Genomic DNA, 21,274 nt, shown 5'->3' with positions numbered 1-21,274 from the left:
TATTGGTCATAGTATAGATATAGTTAGTGTGCTTATTGGTCATAGTATAGATATAGTTAGTATGCTTATTGGTCATAGTATAGATATAGTTAGTGTGCTTATTGGTCATAGTATAGATATAGTTAGTGTGCTTATTGGTCATAGTATAGATATAGTTAGTGTGCTTATTGGTCATAGTATAGATATAGTTAGTGTGCTTATTGGTCATAGTATAGATATAGTTAGTGTGCTTATTGGTCATGATATAGTTATGTAGTTAGTATGTTATATAGTTAGGTCATTGGTATAGATATAGTTAGTGTGCTTATTGGTCATAGTATAGATATAGTTAGTGTGCTTATTGGTCATAGTATAGATATAGTTAGTGTGCTTATTGGTCATATAGTATAGATATAGTTAGTGTGCTTATTGGTCATAGTATAGATATAGTTAGTGTGCTTATTGGTCATAGTATAGATATAGTTAGTGTGCTTATTGGTCATAGTATAGATATAGTTAGTGTGCTTATTGGTCATAGTATAGATATAGTTAGTGTGCTTATTGGTCATAGTATAGATATAGTTAGTGTGCTTATTGGTCATAGTATAGATATAGTTAGTGTGCTTATTGGTCATAGTATAGATATAGTTAGTTAGTGTGCTTATTGGTCATAGTATAGATATAGTTAGTGTGCTTATTGGTCATAGTATAGATATAGTTAGTGTGCTTATTGGTCATAGTATAGATATAGTTAGTGTGCTTATTGGTCATAGATAGATATAGTTAGTGTGCTTATTGGTCATATTATAGATATAGTTAGTGTGCTTATTGGTCATGATGTAGTTAGTGTGCTTATTGGTCATAGTATAGATATAGTTAGTGTGCTTATTGGTCATAGTATAGATATAGTTAGTGTGCTTATTGGTCATAGTATAGATATAGTTAGTGTGCTTATTGGTCATAGTATAGATATAGTTAGTATGCTTATTGGTCATAGTATAGATATAGTTAGTGTGCTTATTGGTCATAGTATAGATATAGTTAGTGTGCTTATTGGTCATAGTATAGATATAGTTAGTGTGCTTATTGGTCATAGTATAGATATAGTTAGTGTGCTTATTGGTCATAGTATAGATATAGTTAGTGTGCTTATTGGTCATAGTATAAATCAAATCAAATCAAATCAAATTTTATTTGTCACATACACATGGTTAGCAGATGTTAATGCGAGTGTAGCGAAATGCTTGTGCTTCTAGTTCCGACAATGCAGTGATAACCAACAAGTAATCTAACTAACAATTCCAAAAAAAACTACTGTCTTATACACAGTGTAAGGGGATAAGGAACATGTACATAAGGATATATGAATGAGTGATGGTACAGAGCAGCATACAGTAGATGGTATCGAGTACAGTATATACATATGAGATGAGTGTGTAGACAAAGTAAACAAAGTGGCATAGTTAAAGTGGCTAGTGATACATGTGTTACATAAGGATGCAGTCGATGTTGTAGAGTACAGTATATACATATGCATATGAGATGAATAATGTAGGGTAAGTAACATTATATAAGGTAGCATTGTTTAAAGTGGCTAGTGATATATTTACATCATTTCCATCAATTCCCATTATTAAAATGGCTGGAGTTGGGTCAGTGTCAATGACAGTGTGTTGGCAGCAGCCACTCAATGTTAGTGGTGGCTATTTAACAGTCTGATGGCCTTGAGATAGAAGCTGTTTTTCAGTCTCTCGGTCCCAGCTTTGATGCACCTGTACTGACCTCGCCTTCTGGATGATAGCGGGGTGAACAGGCAGTGGTTCGGGTGGTTGATGTCCTTGATGATCTTTATGGCCTTCCTGTAACAACGGGTGGTGTAGGTGTCCTGGAGGGCAGGTAGTTTGCCCCCGGTGATGCGTTGTGCAGTCCTCACTACCCTCTGGAGAGCCTTACGGTTGAGGGCGGAGCAGTTGCCGTACCAGGCGGTGATACAGCCCGCCAGGATGCTCTCGATTGTGCATCTGTAGAAGTTTGTGAGTGCTTTTGGTGACAAGCCGAATTTTTCAGCCTCCTGAGGTTGAATAGGCGCTGCTGCGCCTTCTTCACGACGCTGTCAGTGTGAGTGGACCAATTCAGTTTGTCTGTGATGTGTATGCCGAGGAACTTAAAACTAGCTACCCTCTCCACTACTGTTCCATCGATGTGGATAGGGGGTGTTCCCTCTGCTGTTTCCTGAAGTCCACAATCATCTCCTTAGTTTTGTTGACGTTGAGTGTGAGGTTATTTTCCTGACACCACACTCCAAGGGCCCTCACCTCCTCCCTGTAGGCCGTCTCGTCGTTGTTGGTAATCAAGCCTACCACTGTTGTGTCGTCCGCAAACTTGATGATTGAGTTGGAGCGTGCGTGGCCACGCAGTCGTGGGTGAACAGGGAGTACAGGAGAGGGCTCAGAACGCACCCTTGTGGGGCCCCCGTGTTGAGGATCAGCGGGGAGGAGATGTTGTTGCCTACCCTCACCACCTGGGGGCGGCCCGTCAGGAAGTCCAGTACCCAGTTGCACAGGGCGGGGTCGAGACCCAGGGTCTCGAGCTTGATGACGAGCTTGGAGGGTACTATGGTGTTGAATGCCGAGCTGTAGTCGATGAACAGCATTCTCACATAGGTATTCCTCTTGTCCAGGTGGGTTAGGGCAGTGTGCAGTGTGGTTGAGATTGCATCGTCTGTGGACCTATTTGGGCGGTAAGCAAATTGGAGTGGGTCTAGGGTGTCAGGTAGGGTGGAGGTGATATGGTCCTTGACTAGTCTCTCAAAGCACTTCATGATGACGGAAGTGAGTGCTACGGGGCGGTAGTCGTTTAGCTCAGTTACCTTAGCTTTCTTGGGAACAGGAACAATGGTGGCCCTCTTGAAGCATGTGGGAACAGCAGACTGGTATAGGGATTGATTGAATATGTCCGTAAACACACCGGCCAGCTGGTCTGCGCATGCTCGGAGGGCGCGGCTGGGGATGCCGTCTGGGCCTGCAGCCTTGCGAGGGTTAACACGTTTAAATGTCTTACTCACCTCGGCTGCAGTGAAGGAGAGACTGCATGTTTCCGTTGCAGGCCGTGTCAGTGGCACTGTATTGTCCTCAAAGCGGGCAAAAAGTTATTTAGTCTGCCTGGGAGCAAGACATCCTGGTCCGTGACTGGGCTGGATTTCATCTTGTAGTCCGTGATTGACTGTAGACCCTGCCACATGCCTCTTGTGTCTGAGCCATTGAATTGAGATTCCACTTTGTCTCTGTACTGACGCTTAGCTTGTTTGATAGCCTTACGGAGGGAATAGCTGCACTGTTTGTATTCAGTCATGTTGCCAGACACCTTGCCCTGATTAAAAGCAGTGGTTCGCTTTCAGTTTCACGCGAATGCTGCCATCAATCCACGGTTTCTGGTTTGGGAATGTTTTTATCGTTGCTATGGGAACGACATCTTCGACGCACGTTCTAATGAACTCGCACACCGAATCAGCGTATTCGTCAATATTCCCATCTGACGCAATACGAAACATGTCCCAGTCCACGTGATGGAAGCAGTCTTGGAGTGTAGAGTCAGCTTGTTCTGACCAGCGTTGGACAGACCTCAGCGTGGGAGCCTCTTGTTTTAATTTCTGTCTGTAGGCAGGGATCAGCAAAATGGAGTCGTGGTCAGCTTTTCCGAAAGGGGGGCGGGGCAGGGCCTTATATGCGTCGCGGAAGTTAGAGTAACAATGATCCAAGGTTTTACCACCCCTGGTTGCGCAATCGATATGCTGATAAAATTTAGGGAGTCTTGTTTTCAGATTGGCTTTGTTAAAATCCCCAGCTACAATGAATGCAGCCTCCGGATAAATGTTTTCCAGTTTGCAAAGAGTTAAATAAAGTTCGTTCAGAGCCATCGATGTGTCTGCTTGGGGGGGGATATATACGGCTGTGATTATAATCGAAGAGAATTCTCTTGGAAGATATAGTATAGTATAGATATAGTTAGTGTGCTTATTGGTCATAGTATAGATATAGTTAGTGTGCTTATTGGTCATGATATAGATATAGTTAGTGTGCTTATTGGTCATAGTATAGATATAGTTAGTGTGCTTATTGGTCATAGTATAGATATAGTTAGTGTGCTTATTGGTCATAGTATAGATATAGTTAGTGTGCTTATTGGTCATAGTATAGATATAGTTAGTGTGCTTATTGGTCATAGTATAGATATAGTTAGTGTGCTTATTGGTCATAGTATAGATATAGTTAGTGTGCTTATTGGTCATAGTATAGATATAGTTAGTGTGCTTATTGGTCATAGTATGGATATAGTTAGTATGCTTATTGGTCATAGTATGGATATAGTTAGTGTGCTTATTGGTCATAGTATAGATATAGTTAGTGTGCTAATTGGTCATAGTATAGATATAGTTAGTATGCTTATTGGTCATGATGTAGTTAGTGTGCTTATTGGTCATAGTATAGATATAGTTAGTATGCTTATTGGTCATGATATAGTTAGTGTGCTTATTGGTCATAGTATAGATATAGTTAGTATGCTTATTGGTCATGATGTAGTTAGTGTGCTTATTGGTCATAGTATAGATATAGTTAGTGTGCTTATTGGTCATAGTATATATATAGTTAGTGTGCTTATTGGTCATAGTATATATATAGTTAGTGTGCTTATTGGTCATAGTATGGATATAGTTAGTGTGCTTATTGGTCATAGTATGGATATAGTTAGTGTGCTTATTGGTCATAGTATAGATATAGTTAGTGTGCTTATTGGTCATGATGTAGTTAGTGTGCTTATTGGTCATAGTATAGATATAGTTAGTGTGCTTATTGGTCATGATGTAGTTAGTGTGCTTATTGGTCATAGTATAGATATAGTTAGTGTGCTTATTGGTCATAGTATAGATATAGTTAGTGTGCTTATTGGTCATAGTATAGATATAGTTAGTATGCTTAATGGTCATAGTATAGATATAGTTAGTGTGCTTATTGGTCATAGTATAGATATAGTTAGTGTGCTTAATGGTCATAGTATAGATATAGTTAGTGTGCTTATTGGTCATAGTATAGATATAGTTAGTATGCTTATTGGTCATAGTATAGATATAGTTAGTGTGCTTATTGGTCATAGTATAGATATAGTTAGTTTGCTTATTGGTCATAGTATAGATATAGTTAGTGTGCTTATTGGTCATAGTATAGATGTAGTTAGTGTGCTAATTGGTCATAGTATAGATATAGTTAGTGTGCTTATTGGTCATGATGTAGTTAGTATGCTTATTGGTCATAGTATGGATATAGTTAGTGTGCTTATTGGTCATAGTATGGATATAGTTAGTGTGCTTATTGGTCATAGTATAGATATAGTTAGTGTGCTTATTGGTCATAGTATAGATATAGTTAGTGTGCTTATTGGTCATGATGTAGTTAGTGTGCTTATTGGTCATAGTATGGATATAGTTAGTGTGCTTATTGGTCATGATGTAGTTAGTATGCTTATTGGTCATAGTATGGATATAGTTAGTGTGCTAATTGGTCATAGTATAGATATAGTTAGTGTGCTTATTGGTCATGATGTAGTTAGTATGCTTATTGGTCATAGTATGGATATAGTTAGTGTGCTTATTGGTCATAGTATGGATATAGTTAGTGTGCTTATTGGTCATAGTATAGATATAGTTAGTGTGCTTATTGGTCATAGTATGGATATAGTTAGTGTGCTTATTGGTCATAGTATGGATATAGTTAGTGTGCTTATTGGTCATAGTATAGATATAGTTAGTGTGCTTATTGGTCATAGTATAGATATAGTTAGTGTGCTTATTGGTCATGATGTAGTTAGTGTGCTTATTGGTCATAGTATAGATATAGTTAGTATGCTTATTGGTCATAGTATAGATATAGTTAGTGTGCTTATTGGTCATAGTATAGATGTAGTTAGTATGCTTATTGGTCATAGTATAGATATAGTTAGTGTGCTTATTGGTCATAGTATAGATATAGTTAGTGTGCTTATTGGTCATGATGTAGTTAGTGTGCTTATTGGTCATAGTATAGATATAGTTAGTGTGCTTATTGGTCATAGTATAGATATAGTTAGTGTGCTTATTGGTCATGATATAGATATAGTTAGTGTGCTTATTGGTCATAGTATAGATATAGTTAGTGTGCTTATTGGTCATAGTATAGATATAGTTAGTGTGCTTATTGGTCATAGTATAGATATAGTTAGTGTGCTTATTGGTCATAGTATAGATATAGTTAGTGTGCTTATTGGTCATGATATAGTTAGTATGCTTATTGGTCATAGTATAGATATAGTTAGTGTGCTTATTGGTCATAGTATAGATATAGTTAGTGTGCTTATTGGTCATAGTATAGATATAGTTAGTGTGCTTATTGGTCATAGTATAGATATAGTTAGTGTGCTTATTGGTCATAGTATAGATATAGTTAGTGTGCTTATTGGTCATAGTATAGATATAGTTAGTGTGCTTATTGGTCATAGTATAGATATAGTTAGTGTGCTTATTGGTCATGATATAGTTAGTATGCTTATTGGTCATAGTATAGATATAGTTAGTGTGCTTATTGGTCATAGTATAGATATAGTTAGTGTGCTTATTGGTCATAGTATAGATATAGTTAGTGTGCTTATTGGTCATAGTATAGATATAGTTATTGTGCTTATTGGTCATAGTATAGATATAGTTAGTGTGCTTATTGGTCATAGTATAGATATAGTTAGTGTGCTTATTGGTCATAGTATAGATATAGTTAGTGTGCTTATTGGTCATGATATAGTTAGTATGCTTATTGGTCATAGTATAGATATAGTTAGTGTGCTAATTGGTCATAGTATAGATATAGTTAGTGTGCTTATTGGTCATAGTATAGATATAGTTAGTGTGCTTATTGGTCATAGTATAGATATAGTTAGTGTGCTTATTGGTCATAGTATAGATGTAGTTAGTGTGCTTATTGGTCATAGTATAGATATAGTTAGTGTGCTTATTGGTCATAGTATAGATATAGTTAGTGTGCTTATTGGTCATAGTATAGATATAGTTAGTGTGCTTATTGGTCATAGTATAGATATAGTTAGTGTGCTTATTGGTCATGATATAGTTAGTATGCTTATTGGTCATAGTATAGATATAGTTAGTGTGCTAATTGGTCATAGTATAGATATAGTTAGTGTGCTTATTGGTCATAGTATAGATATAGTTAGTGTGCTTATTGGTCATAGTATAGATATAGTTAGTGTGCTTATTGGTCATAGTATAGATATAGTTAGTGTGCTTATTGGTCATAGTATAGATATAGTTAGTGTGCTTATTGGTCATGATATAGTTAGTATGCTTATTGGTCATAGTATAGATATAGTTAGTATGCTTATTGGTCATAGTATAGATATAGTTAGTATGCTTATTGGTCATGATGTAGTTAGTGTGCTTATTGGTCATAGTATAGATATAGTTAGTATGCTTATTGGTCATGATATAGTTAGTGTGCTTATTGGTCATAGTATAGATATAGTTAGTATGCTTATTGGTCATGATGTAGTTAGTGTGCTTATTGGTCATAGTATAGATATAGTTAGTGTGCTTATTGGTCATGATGTAGTTAGTGTGCTTATTGGTCATAGTATGGATATAGTTAGTGTGCTTATTGGTCATAGTATAGATATAGTTAGTGTGCTTATTGGTCATAGTATAGATATAGTTAGTGTGCTTATTGGTCATAGTATAGATATAGTTAGTGTGCTTATTGGTCATAGTATAGATATAGTTAGTGTGCTTATTGGTCATAGTATAGATATAGTTAGTATGCTTATTGGTCATAGTATAGATATAGTTAGTGTGCTTATTGGTCATAGTATAGATATAGTTAGTGTGCTTATTGGTCATAGTATAGATATAGTTAGTGTGCTTATTGGTCATAGTATAGATATAGTTAGTGTGCTTATTGGTCATAGTATAGATATAGTTAGTGTGCTTATTGGTCATAGTATAGATATAGTTAGTGTGCTTATTGGTCATAGTATAGATATAGTTAGTGTGCTTATTGGTCATAGTATAGATATAGTTAGTGTGCTTATTGGTCATAGTATAGATATAGTTAGTGTGCTTATTGGTCATAGTATAGATATAGTTAGTGTGCTTATTGGTCATGATGTAGTTAGTGTGCTTATTGGTCATGATATAGATATAGTTAGTGTGCTTATTGGTCATAGTATAGATATAGTTAGTGTGCTTATTGGTCATAGTATAGATATAGTTAGTGTGCTTATTGGTCATGATGTAGTTAGTGTGCTTATTGGTCATAGTATAGATATAGTTAGTGTGCTTATTGGTCATGATGTAGTTAGTGTGCTTATTGGTCATAGTATAGATATAGTTAGTGTGCTTATTGGTCATAGTATAGATATAGTTAGTGTGCTTATTGGTCATAGTATAGATATAGTTAGTATGCTTAATGGTCATAGTATAGATATAGTTAGTGTGCTTATTGGTCATAGTATAGATATAGTTAGTGTGCTTATTGGTCATAGTATAGATATAGTTAGTATGCTTATTGGTCATGATGTAGTTAGTATGCTTATTGGTCATAGTATAGATATAGTTAGTGTGCTTATTGGTCATAGTATAGATGTAGTTAGTGTGCTAATTGGTCATAGTATAGATATAGTTAGTGTGCTTATTGGTCATGATGTAGTTAGTATGCTTATTGGTCATAGTATGGATATAGTTAGTGTGCTTATTGGTCATAGTATGGATATAGTTAGTGTGCTTATTGGTCATGATGTAGTTAGTGTGCTTATTGGTCATAGTATAGATATAGTTAGTGTGCTTATTGGTCATGATGTAGTTAGTGTGCTTATTGGTCATAGTATAGATATAGTTAGTGTGCTTATTGGTCATGATGTAGTTAGTGTGCTTATTGGTCATAGTATAGATATAGTTAGTGTGCTTATTGGTCATGATGTAGTTAGTGTGCTTATTGGTCATAGTATAGATATAGTTAGTGTGCTTATTGGTCATAGTATAGATATAGTTAGTGTGCTTATTGGTCATAGTATAGATATAGTTAGTATGCTTATTGGTCATAGTATGGATATAGTTAGTGTGCTTAATGGTCATAGTATAGATATAGTTAGTGTGCTTATTGGTCATAATATAGATATAGTTAGTGTGCTTATTGGTCATGATGTAGTTAGTGTGCTTATTGGTCATAGTATAGATATAGTTAGTGTGCTTATTGGTCATAGTATAGATATAGTTAGTGTGCTTATTGGTCATGATGTAGTTAGTGTGCTTATTGGTCATAGTATAGATATAGTTAGTGTGCTTATTGGTCATAGTATAGATATAGTTAGTATGCTTATTGGTCATGATGTAGTTAGTGTGCTTATTGGTCATAGTATAGATATAGTTAGTGTGCTTATTGGTCATAGTATAGATATAGTTAGTGTGCTTATTGGTCATGATGTAGTTAGTGTGCTTATTGGTCATAGTATAGATATAGTTAGTATGCTTATTGGTCATAGTATAGATATAGTTAGTATGCTTATTGGTCATAGTATAGATATAGTTAGTGTGCTTATTGGTCATAGTATAGATATAGTTAGTATGCTTATTGGTCAGAGTATAGTTAGTATGCTTATTGGTCAGAGTATAGTTAGTATGCTTATTGGTCATAGTATAGATATAGTTAGTGTGCTTATTGGTCATAGTATAGATATAGTTAGTGTGCTAATTGGTCATAGTATAGATATAGTTAGTGTGCTTATTGGTCATAGTATAGATATAGTTAGTATGCTTATTGGTCATAGTATAGATATAGTTAGTGTGCTTATTGGTCATAGTATAGATATAGTTAGTGTGCTTATTGGTCATAGTATAGATATAGTTAGTATGCTTATTGGTCATAGTATAGATATAGTTAGTGTGCTAATTGGTCATGATATAGTTAGTGTGCTTATTGGTCATAGTATGGATATAGTTAGTGTGCTAATTGGTCATGATATAGTTAGTATGCTTATTGGTCATAGTATAGATATAGTTAGTATGCTTATTGGTCATAGTATAGATATAGTTAGTATGCTTATTGGTCATAGTATAGATATAGTTAGTGTGCTTATTGGTCATAGTATGGATATAGTTAGTGTGCTTATTGGTCAGAGTATAGTTAGTATGCTTAATGGTCATAGTATGGATATAGTTAGTGTGCTTATTGGTCATAGTATGGATATAGTTAGTGTGCTTATTGGTCAGAGTATAGTTAGTATGCTTATTGGTCAGAGTATAGTTAGTATGCTTATTGGTCATAGTATAGATATAGTTAGTGTGCTTATTGGTCAGAGTATAGTTAGTATGCTTATTGGTCATAGTATAGATATAGTTAGTGTGCTTATTGGTAAGAGTATAGTTAGTATGCTTATTGGTCATAGTATAGATATAGTTAGTGTGCTTATTGGTCATAGTATAGATATAGTTAGTGTGCTTATTGGTCAGAGTATAGATATAGTTAGTGTGCTTATTGGTCATAGTATAGATATAGTTAGTGTGCTTAATGGTCATAGTATAGATATAGTTAGTGTGCTAATTGGTCATGATATAGTTAGTATGCTTAATGGTCATAGTATGGATATAGTTAGTGTGCTTAATGGTCATAGTATAGATATAGTTAGTGTGCTTATTGGTCATAGTATAGATATAGTTAGTGTGCTTATTGGTCATGATGTAGTTAGTGTGCTTATTGGTCATAGTATAGATATAGTTAGTGTGCTTATTGGTCATGATGTAGTTAGTGTGCTTATTGGTCATAGTATAGATATAGTTAGTGTGCTAATTGGTCATGATATAGTTAGTGTGCTAATTGGTCATGATATAGTTAGTGTGCTTATTGGTCATAGTATAGATATAGTTAGTGTGCTTATTGGTCATGATGTAGTTAGTGTGCTTATTGGTCATAGTATAGATATAGTTAGTGTGCTTATTGGTCATAGTATAGATATAGTTAGTGTGCTTATTGGTCATAGTATAGATGTAGTTAGTATGCTTATTGGTCATGATATAGATATAGTTAGTATGCTTAATGGTCATAGTATAGATATAGTTAGTGTGCTTATTGGTCATAGTATAGATATAGTTAGTGTGCTAATTGGTCATAGTATAGATATAGTTAGTGTGCTTATTGGTCATAGTATAGATATAGTTAGTGTGCTTATTGGTCATAGTATAGATATAGTTAGTGTGCTTATTGGTCATAGTATAGATATAGTTAGTGTGCTTATTGGTCATAGTATAGATATAGTTAGTGTGCTTATTGGTCATAGTATAGATATAGTTAGTATGCTTATTGGTCATAGTATAGATATAGTTAGTATGCTTATTGGTCATAGTATAGATATAGTTAGTGTGCTTAATGGTCATAGTATAGATATAGTTAGTGTGCTTAATGGTCATAGTATAGATATAGTTAGTATGCGTATTGGTCATGATATAGTTAGTATGCTTAATGGTCATAGTATAGATATAGTTAGTGTGCTTATTGGTCATAGTATAGATATAGTTAGTGTGCTTAATGGTCATAGTATAGATATAGTTAGTGTGCTTATTGGTCATAGTATAGATATAGTTAGTATGCTTAATGGTCAGATTATAGATATAGTTAGTGTGCTTATTGGTCAGAGTATAGTTAGTATGCTTAATGGTCATAGTATAGATATAGTTAGTATGCTTAATGGTCATAGTATAGATATAGTTAGTGTGCTTATTGGTCAGAGTATAGTTAGTATGCTTAATGGTCATAGTATAGATATAGTTAGTGTGCTTATTGGTCAGAGTATAGTTAGTATGCTTAATGGTCATAGTATAGATATAGTTAGTATGCTTAATGGTCATAGTATAGATATAGTTAGTGTGCTTATTGGTCAGAGTATAGTTAGTATGCTTAATGGTCATAGTATAGATATAGTTAGTGTGCTTATTGGTCATAGTATAGATATAGTTAGTGTGCTTATTGGTCAGAGTATAGTTAGTATGCTTAATGGTCATAGTATAGATATAGTTAGTATGCTTAATGGTCATAGTATAGATATAGTTAGTGTGCTTATTGGTCATAGTATGGATATAGTTAGTGTGCTTAATGGTCATAGTATGGATATAGTTAGTGTGCTTAATGGTCATAGTATGGATATAGTTAGTGTGCTTAATGGTCATAGTATGGATATAGTTAGTGTGCTTATTGGTCATAGTATAGATATAGTTAGTGTGCTTATTGGTCATAGTATAGATATAGTTAGTGTGCTTATTGGTCATAGTATAGATATAGTTAGTGTGCGTATTGGTCATGATGTAGTTAGTGTGCTTAATGGTCATAGTATAGATATAGTTAGTGTGCTTATTGGTCATAGTATAGATATAGTTAGTGTGCTAATTGGTCATAGTATAGATATAGTTAGTGTGCTTATTGGTCATAGTATAGATATAGTTAGTGTGCTTATTGGTCATAGTATAGATATAGTTAGTGTGCGTATTGGTCATGATGTAGTTAGTGTGCTTAATGGTCATAGTATAGATATAGTTAGTGTGCTTATTGGTCATAGTATAGATATAGTTAGTGTGCTAATTGGTCATAGTATAGATATAGTTAGTGTGCTAATTGGTCATAGTATGGATATAGTTAGTATGCGTATTGGTCATGATGTAGTTAGTGTGCTTAATGGTCAGAGTATAGATATAGTTAGTGTGCTTATTGGTCATAGTATAGATATAGTTAGTGTGCTTATTGGTCATAGTATAGATATAGTTAGTGAGCCAATAGTTCCCGGATGTCGTACTAAATTTGCCAAAATATGAAGTGTACAAGCAGTGGACCCTATTTCCGTGCTTTTAATGGCCCATAATGCATTTCTTCAGAAAATGGCGGAAAATATGCAGTCCGACGAGAAGCGGACAAGAAACTGTTGAGCAATGTAATAAAGTAATGTAGTTAGCTACTCTATCCTTATGAACCACATAGCATTACAGCAGTATGTACCAGTATGTTAGCTACTCTATCCTTATGGACTACATAGCATTACAGCAGTATGTACCAGTATGTTAGCTACTCTATCCTTATGGACCACATAGCATTACAGCAGTATGTACCAGTATGTTAGCTACTCTATCCTTATGGACTACATAGCATTACAGCAGTATGTTAGCTACTCTATCCTTATGGACCACATAGCATTACAGCAGTATGTACCAGTATGTTAGCTACTCTATCCTTATGGACCACATAGCATTACAGCAGTATGTTAGCTACTCTATCCTTATGGACCACATAGCATTACAGCAGTATGTACCAGTATGTTAGCTACTCTATCCTTATGGACAACATAGCATTATAGCAGTATGTACCAGTATGTTAGCTACTCTATCCTTATGGACCACATAGCATTACAGCAGTATGTACCAGTATGTTAGCTACTATATCCTTACGAACCGCATATCATTACAGCAGTATGTTAGCTACTATATCCTTATGGACCACATAGCATTACAGCAGTATGTACCAGTATGTTAGCTACTATATCCTTATGGACCACATAGCATTACAGCAGTATGTTAGCTACTCTATCTGTCAGGATTTGGCCAGGGTTGTTCCGGTTTTTGGTCACTAGATGCCCCCATTGTGCCTTTTGACCTTTTGTTTTCCCTTGATCCCCATTATTATTTGCACCTGTGCCTCGTTTCCCCTGATTGTATTTAAACCCTTAGTTTTCCTCAGTTATTTGCTCTGTGTTTGTATGTTAGCACCCAGCCCTAGTACTCTGAGAACTCTTGTTGATCCCGGTGGACTCTCTTGTGGAATTCTGTTTTTTGTTCTTGTTTATTTATTTTTGAGTATCTTTTGAGGCTTTTTGTGCTTTACCTTCCACCTTGTGGATTTACCTTTTTTTTGTCTTGGAGGATTACCTTTGTTCTTGTGGAATTCCTTTTGAGGTTGTGGAGTTACATGTTTTCCTGAAGAACTTCACTTTTTACTTCATTAAATACACCGTCTCAAGTACTGCTGTGTCTGCCTCATCTTCTGGGTTCTGCTGACTATTCGTGGCTCAGTTGGTTAAGTGACTGTTTCTCACTCCAGAGACCCGGGTTCGTAACCGGGTCCTGACACTATCCTTATGGACCACAAAGCATTACAGCAGTATGTACCAGTATGTTAGCTACTATATCCATATGGACCACATAGCATTACAGCAGTATGTTAGCTACTATATCCTTACGAACCGCAAATCATTACAGCAGTATGAAACCCAACGTTTATTGACTTGATTACTCACATAATTTTTTAGCTAAGTGGTATATAGATTTCAGAGCTCTCTCGCGTAGAATAACTGATGAATTTACAAACGCTCAACACCCAGTGAATATGGCCGGTGTCAAACGTTGGCAAAAAAAACAAACCATTATTAAATTGTTGCCAGCTGCACAGTTACATTTACCAATGCGGCCCAGTACATCACTGGGGCCAAGTTTCCTGCTATAAAGGACCTCTATACCAGGCGGTGTCAGAGGAAGGCCCAGTACATCACTGGGGACAAGTTTCCTGCTATCCAGGACCTCTATACCAGGCGGTGTCAGAGGAAGGCCCAGTACATCACTGGGGCCAAGTTTCCTGCTATCCAGGACCTCTATACCAGGCGGTTTCAGAGGAAGGTCCTAAAAATTGTCAAAGACTCCAGCCACCCTAGTCCTAGACTGTTCTCTCTGCTACCGCACGGCAAGTGGTACCGGAGCGCCAAGTCTAGGTCCAAGAAGCTTCTAAAACAGCTTCTACCCCCCAAACCATAAAACTCCTGAACATCTAATCAAATAGCTTCCCAGACTATTTGCATTTGTCTTCTACACCACTGCTCCTCTCTGTTATTATCTACGCATAGTCACTTTAATAACTCTACCTACATGTACATATTACCTCAACTAACTGGTGCCCCCGCACATTGACTCTGTACCGGTACCCCCCTGTATATAGTCTCACTATTGTTATCTTACTTTTTGTAGGTATTTTCTAAAAACTGCATTGTTGGTTAAGGGCTTGTAAGTAAGCATTTCACTGTAAGGTCTACTACACCTGTTGTATTGAGCATTTCACTGTAAGGTCTACTACACCTGTTGTATTCAGCATTTCACTGTAAGGTCTACTACACCTGTTGTATTGAGCATTTCACTGTAAGGTTTACTACACCTGTTGTATTCAGCATTTCACTGTAAGGTCTACTACACCTGTTGTATTCAGCATTTCACTGTGAGGTCTACTACACCTGTTGTATTCAGCATTTCACTGTGAGGTCTACTACACCTGTTGTATTCAGCATTTCACTGTGAGGTCTACAACACCTGTTGTATTTGGTGCATGTGACAAATAACATTGGATTTGGTTTGATAACATGAAAACAGCCTAACCAACTCTGATAGGGCGAGTAAAATGGTCACAGTGAGCCAGTGAGCCAGTGAGCCAGTGAGCCAGTGAGCCAGTGAGCCAGTTAGCCAGTGAGCCAGTTAGCTTGGGTGCTTGACTGCCTTTGAATGCGTCCAGTAGCAGTGTGCGCTCTGAATTTACAAATGGACAATCTGACAATGCTCTGGATTTACAAATGCCCAGAGTGCACTCTGGCACCCCAGATTGAATTTCTGAACACACTCGAAATCGTAACATTTTTAGCTAGTCATTTGTTATGCTAACAAGCTAGCAAGAGGTTGCATAGCAACAGCATCAACTTCCGGTAGGCAGGCGAAGTTCTATCACACTCAACTGAAAGGATACCGTTCATTTACTGTACACTAAAATGAACTAATAGTTTACAGAATGTAGTATATACTCATTAATATGTGGTATACAGTATTGTAGTATGGGTATTCCAACACAGCTCTTGTTGTAAGTCAGAACTGAGAAGTGAGGCAGGATAAAAGATGAAAAAAGCCAGGGAATTAAAACGAGTTGCCCTATCTTCACCCATGCTCTACCAAGGTTTTCCAGCACACAGCTTTGACACCTATGGTAGTAGCTATATTGGTCTACTGTACTTCAAACAACTGTATAATTCTTCTGCTTGGGCTGAATTCTTAATACGCCAAACATTATGGGTAATGTAGTTTGCGACCAACCACCACCACATTGTCAAAGATGGTTAATTATGAAGATGCCCAGAAACTGCTTCTCCTATAGAAATGCCTGATCACACTTGTAGGCGATGTCTTGGTGACGTGAGCTAGCTAAGCTCATGCGCAGAAACACGTCATCGGGTCGCGTTGCGCTGAACTACGCATTGGTTCGAATCTAGTTTGTGTCTTTTGAAATCAAGAAAATTAAAAGCTAAAGAAGATTTTTCACTTCTTCAGTTTAGTCCAACATGCTACCTACGTTCCAAACTAGATGCAATATACAAAGGATCACGGGTACTGTAGTCCATCATGCTACCCACCACCACCATATCGTTCCAAACTAGATGCAATATACTTGGCATCATGGGTACTGTAGTCCATCATGCTACCCAGCACCACCACATCGTTCAAAACCTGATGCAATACGCAAAGCATCATGGGTACTGTAGTCCATCATGCTACCCACCACCACCACATCGTTCTAAACCTGATGCAATACACAAAGCATCATGGGTACTGTAGTCCATCATGCTACCCACCACCACCACATCGTTCTAAACCTGATGCAATACACAAAGCATCATGGGTACTGTAGTCCATCATGCTACCCACCACCACCACATCGTTCTAAACCTGATGCAATACACAAAGCATCATGGGTACTGTAGTCCATCATGCTACCCACCACCACCACATCGTTCTAAACTAGATGCAATATTCAAAGCATCATGGGTATTGTAGTCCATCATGCTACCCATCACCACCACATCGTTCTAAACCTGATGCAATACACAAAGCATCATGGGTACTGTAGTCCATCATGCTACCCACCACCACCACATCATTCTAAATCTGATGCAATATACAAAGCATGATGGGTATTGTAGTACATCATGCTACCCACCACAACTACATCGTTCTAAACTAAATACAATACACAAAACATTATGGGTACTGTAGTACAGAGCATGATGGGTATTTTAGTACATCATGCTACCCACCACCACTAAATCGTTCTTCTTTCTCTTGGCTTGTTTCCTATTCCTCTTGTTCTCAGCTTGGTTCTTAGAGTGCTGGGAGTCCTGGCGCCGGTTTATACGCAGGAGGCCCCCTGTTGCAATCATGGTCGACGATTCGATTTGATTAGACGACGGGCTTGTCAATCAACCTGGGAGAAGAGGGAGGGGAGAGAGGGAAAACAGGGAGGTCAGCCGGCCGTGTCGATGAAGACTCTTTGTTACATTTACAGTAGTTTCTCAGTACATCCCCCGAAATGATGACTTCATACCTACTACCATTCTAGTATTAATTGAGGCATATCTTGATATAAATAATAAATACTTTATTTGATATTATATCAAAACAGATTTTCAAAAACAAAACGCATCAACAACAACAAAAATATCTAAGAAATCAGATGAATCTGTCACTGTTGGGTAGATAAATGACTGCAGAATCCTGTTTCATAGACACAGATACATGACAACATCAGATACATAATATCAGATACATGATAATATCAGATACATAATATCAGATACATAATATCAGATACATGACAACATCAGATACATAATATCAGATACATAATATCAGATACATAATATCAGATACATAATATCAGATACATGATATCAGATACATAATAATATCAGATACATGATAATATCAGATACATAATATCAGATACATGATAATATCAGATACATAATATCAGATACATGATAATATCAGATACATGACAACATCAGATACATAATATCAGATACATGATAATATCAGATACATGATAATATCAGATACATAATATCAGATACATGATAATATCAGATACATGATATCAGATACATAATATCAGATACATGATATCAGATACATAATAATATCAGATACATGATAATATCAGATACATAATATCAGATACATGATAATATCAGATACATGATAATATCAGATACATGATATCAGATACATAATATCAGATACATAATATCAGATACATAATATCAGATACATGATAATATCAGATACATAATATCAGATACATGATAATATCAGATACATGATAATATCAGATACATAATATCAGATACATAATATCAGATACATGATAATATCAGATACATAATATCAGATACATGATAATATCAGATACATGATAATATCAGATACATGATAATATCAGATACATGATAATATCAGATACATAATATCAGATACATACTATCAGATACATGACAACATCAGATACATAGTATCAGATACATGATAATATCAGATACATAATATCAGATACATGATAATATCAGATACATGACAACATCAGATACATAATATCAGATACATGATAATATCAGATACATAATATCAGATACATGATAATATCAGATACATAATATCAGATACATGATAATATCAGATACATGATAATATCAGATACATAATATCAGATACATGATAATATCAGATACATGATAATATCAGATACATGATAATATCAGATACATGATAATATCAGATACATAATATCAGATACATGATAATATCAGATACATAATATCAGATACATGATAATATCAGATACATGATAATATCAGATACATGATAATATCAGATACATGATAATATCAGATACATAATATCAGATACATGATAATATCAGATACATGATAATATCAGATACATAATATCAGATACATGATAATATCAGATACATAATATCAGATACATGATAATATCAGATACATGATAATATCAGATACATGATAATATCAGATACATGATAATATCAGATAGATGATAATATCAGATAGAAACATGTATCTATAATCAGCCTGTATTCAGTTGGATGTCAACCCTGGGAAACACTTGAGACCAGACAACCACCCAGCAGGCATCTCCATGTCCAGCTCAATCACACAACCACCCAGCAGGCATCTCCATGTCCAGCTCAATCACACAACCACCCAGCAGGCATCTCCATGTCCAGCTCAATCACACAACCACCCAGCAGGCATCTCCATGTCCAGCTCAATCACACAACCACCCAGCAGGCATCTCCATGTCCAGCTCAATCACACAACCACCCAGCAGGCATCTCCATGTCCAGCTCAATCACACAACCACCCAGCAGGCATCTCCATGTCCAGCTCAATCACACAACCACCCAGCAGGCATCTCCATGTCCAGCTCAATCACACAACCACCCAGCAGGCATCTCCATGTCCAGCTCAATCACACAACCACCCAGTAGGCATCTCCATGTCCAGCTCAATCACACAACCACCCAGCAGGCATCTCCATGTCCAGCTCAATCACACAACCACCCAGCAGGCATCTCCATGTCCAGCTCAATCACACAACCACCCAGCAGGCATCTCCATGTCCAGCTCAATCACACAACCACCCAGTAGGCATCTCCATGTCCAGCTCAATCACACAACCACCCAGCAGGCATCTCCATGTCCAGCTCAATCACACAACCACCCAGCAGGCATCTCCATGTCCAGCTCAATCACACAACCACCCAGCAGGCATCTCCATGTCCAGCTCAATCACACAACCACCCAGCAGGCATCTCCATGTCCAGCTCAATCACACAACCACCCAGCAGGCATCTCCATGTCCAGCTCAATCACACAACCACCCAGCAGGCATCTCCATGTCCAGCTCAATCACACAACCACCCAGCAGGCATCTCCATGTCCAGCTCAATCACACAACCACCCAGTAGGCATCTCCATGTCCAGCTCAATCACACAACCACCCAGCAGGCATCTCCATGTCCAGCTCAATCACACATTGTCTCTTTCTTTCGCTCTCCCTCTCTCTGTCATTATTTATCTCTCACTCCCTCAATCTCTCTCCCTTCCACTCTCTATCCCTTCCACTCTCTCTCCCTTCCACTCTCTCTCCCTTCCACTCTTTCCCTTCCACTCTCTCTCCCTTCCACTCTCTCTCCCTTCCACTCTCTCTCCCTCCCACTCTCTCTCCCTTCCACTCTCTCTCCCTCCCACTCTCTCTCCCTCCCATTCTCTCTCCTTTCCACTCTATCCCTTCCACTCTCTCTCCCTCCCATTATATCCCTTCTACTCTCTCTCCCTTCCACTCTCTCTCCCTTCCTCTCTCTCCCTCCCATCCACTCTCTCTCCCTTCCACTCTCTCCCTTCCACTCTCTCTCCTTCCCTCCCCCTCTCCTCTCCTCCCTTCCACTCTCTCTCCCCCTCTCCCCTCCCATTCTCTCCCTTCCATCTACTCTCTCTCCTTCTACTCTCTCTCCCTTCCACTCTCTCTCCCTTCCACTCTCTCTCTCCTTCCACTCTCTCTCCCTTCCACTCTCTCTCCCTTCCACTCTCTCTCCCTTCCACTCTCTCTCCCTCCCACTCTCTCTTCCTTCCACTCTCTCTCCCTCCCACTCTCTCTCCCTTCCACTCTCTCTCAATTCTCTCTCTCTCAATTCTCTCTCCCTTCCACTCTCTCTCCCTTCACTCTCTCTCCCTTCCACTCTCTCTCTCCCTCCCACTCTCTCTCCCTTCCACTCTCTCTCCCTCCCACTCTCTCTCCCTTCCACTCTCTCTCCCTCCCATTCTCTCTCCCTTCCACTCTCTCTCAATTCCACTCTCTCTCAATTCCACTCTCTATCCCTTCCACTCTCTCTCCCTCCCATTCTCTCTCCCTTCCACTCTCTCTCCCTTCCACTCTCTCTCCCTCTCTCTCTCCCTTCCTCTCTCTCCCTCCCACTCTCTCTCCCTTCCACTCTCTCTCTCCCTCCCTCTCTCTCCCTCCCTTCCACTCTCTCTCCCTCCCATCCCATTCTCTCTCCCTCTCCTCTCTCCTCCACTCTCTCTCCCTTCCACTCTCTCTCCCTCCCACTCTCTCTCTCTCCCTTCCACTCTCTCCCTCCCTCTCTTCCACTCTCTCTCCTTCCTCTCCCTCTCTCTCCCTTCCATTCTCTCTCCCTTCCACTCTCTCTCCTTCCACTCTCTCACTCTCTCTCCCTTCCCATCTCTCTCCCTTCCTCTCTCTCCTTCCACTCTCTCTCCCTTCCACTCTCTCTCCCTCCCACTCTCTCTCCCTCCCACTCTCTCTCCCCTTCCTCTCTCTCTCCTCTCCCAC

At 37.8% G+C, this 21,274-nt stretch overlaps 1 protein-coding gene across 1 annotated transcript in view; it reads right to left on the bottom strand.

Moving 5' to 3' along the window:
* LOC124040698 overlaps window positions 1-21,274 on the bottom strand; it is a 29,438-nt gene that overhangs the window by 4,151 nt on the left and 4,013 nt on the right. Inside the window, exon 2 of the mRNA XM_046357772.1 lies at window positions 17,161-17,327. Within this exon, the coding sequence (XP_046213728.1) occupies window positions 17,161-17,283 (123 nt within the window). The 5' untranslated portion in view covers window positions 17,284-17,327. The remainder of the gene's footprint in view (window positions 1-17,160; window positions 17,328-21,274) is intronic.

This window comes from Oncorhynchus gorbuscha, linkage group LG08 (genome assembly GCF_021184085.1).
Source record: "Oncorhynchus gorbuscha isolate QuinsamMale2020 ecotype Even-year linkage group LG08, OgorEven_v1.0, whole genome shotgun sequence".
NCBI lineage: Eukaryota > Metazoa > Chordata > Actinopteri > Salmoniformes > Salmonidae > Oncorhynchus > Oncorhynchus gorbuscha.
Note: the sequence above shows the minus strand (reverse complement) of the source record. Positions and strands in the feature narration are given on the sequence as shown.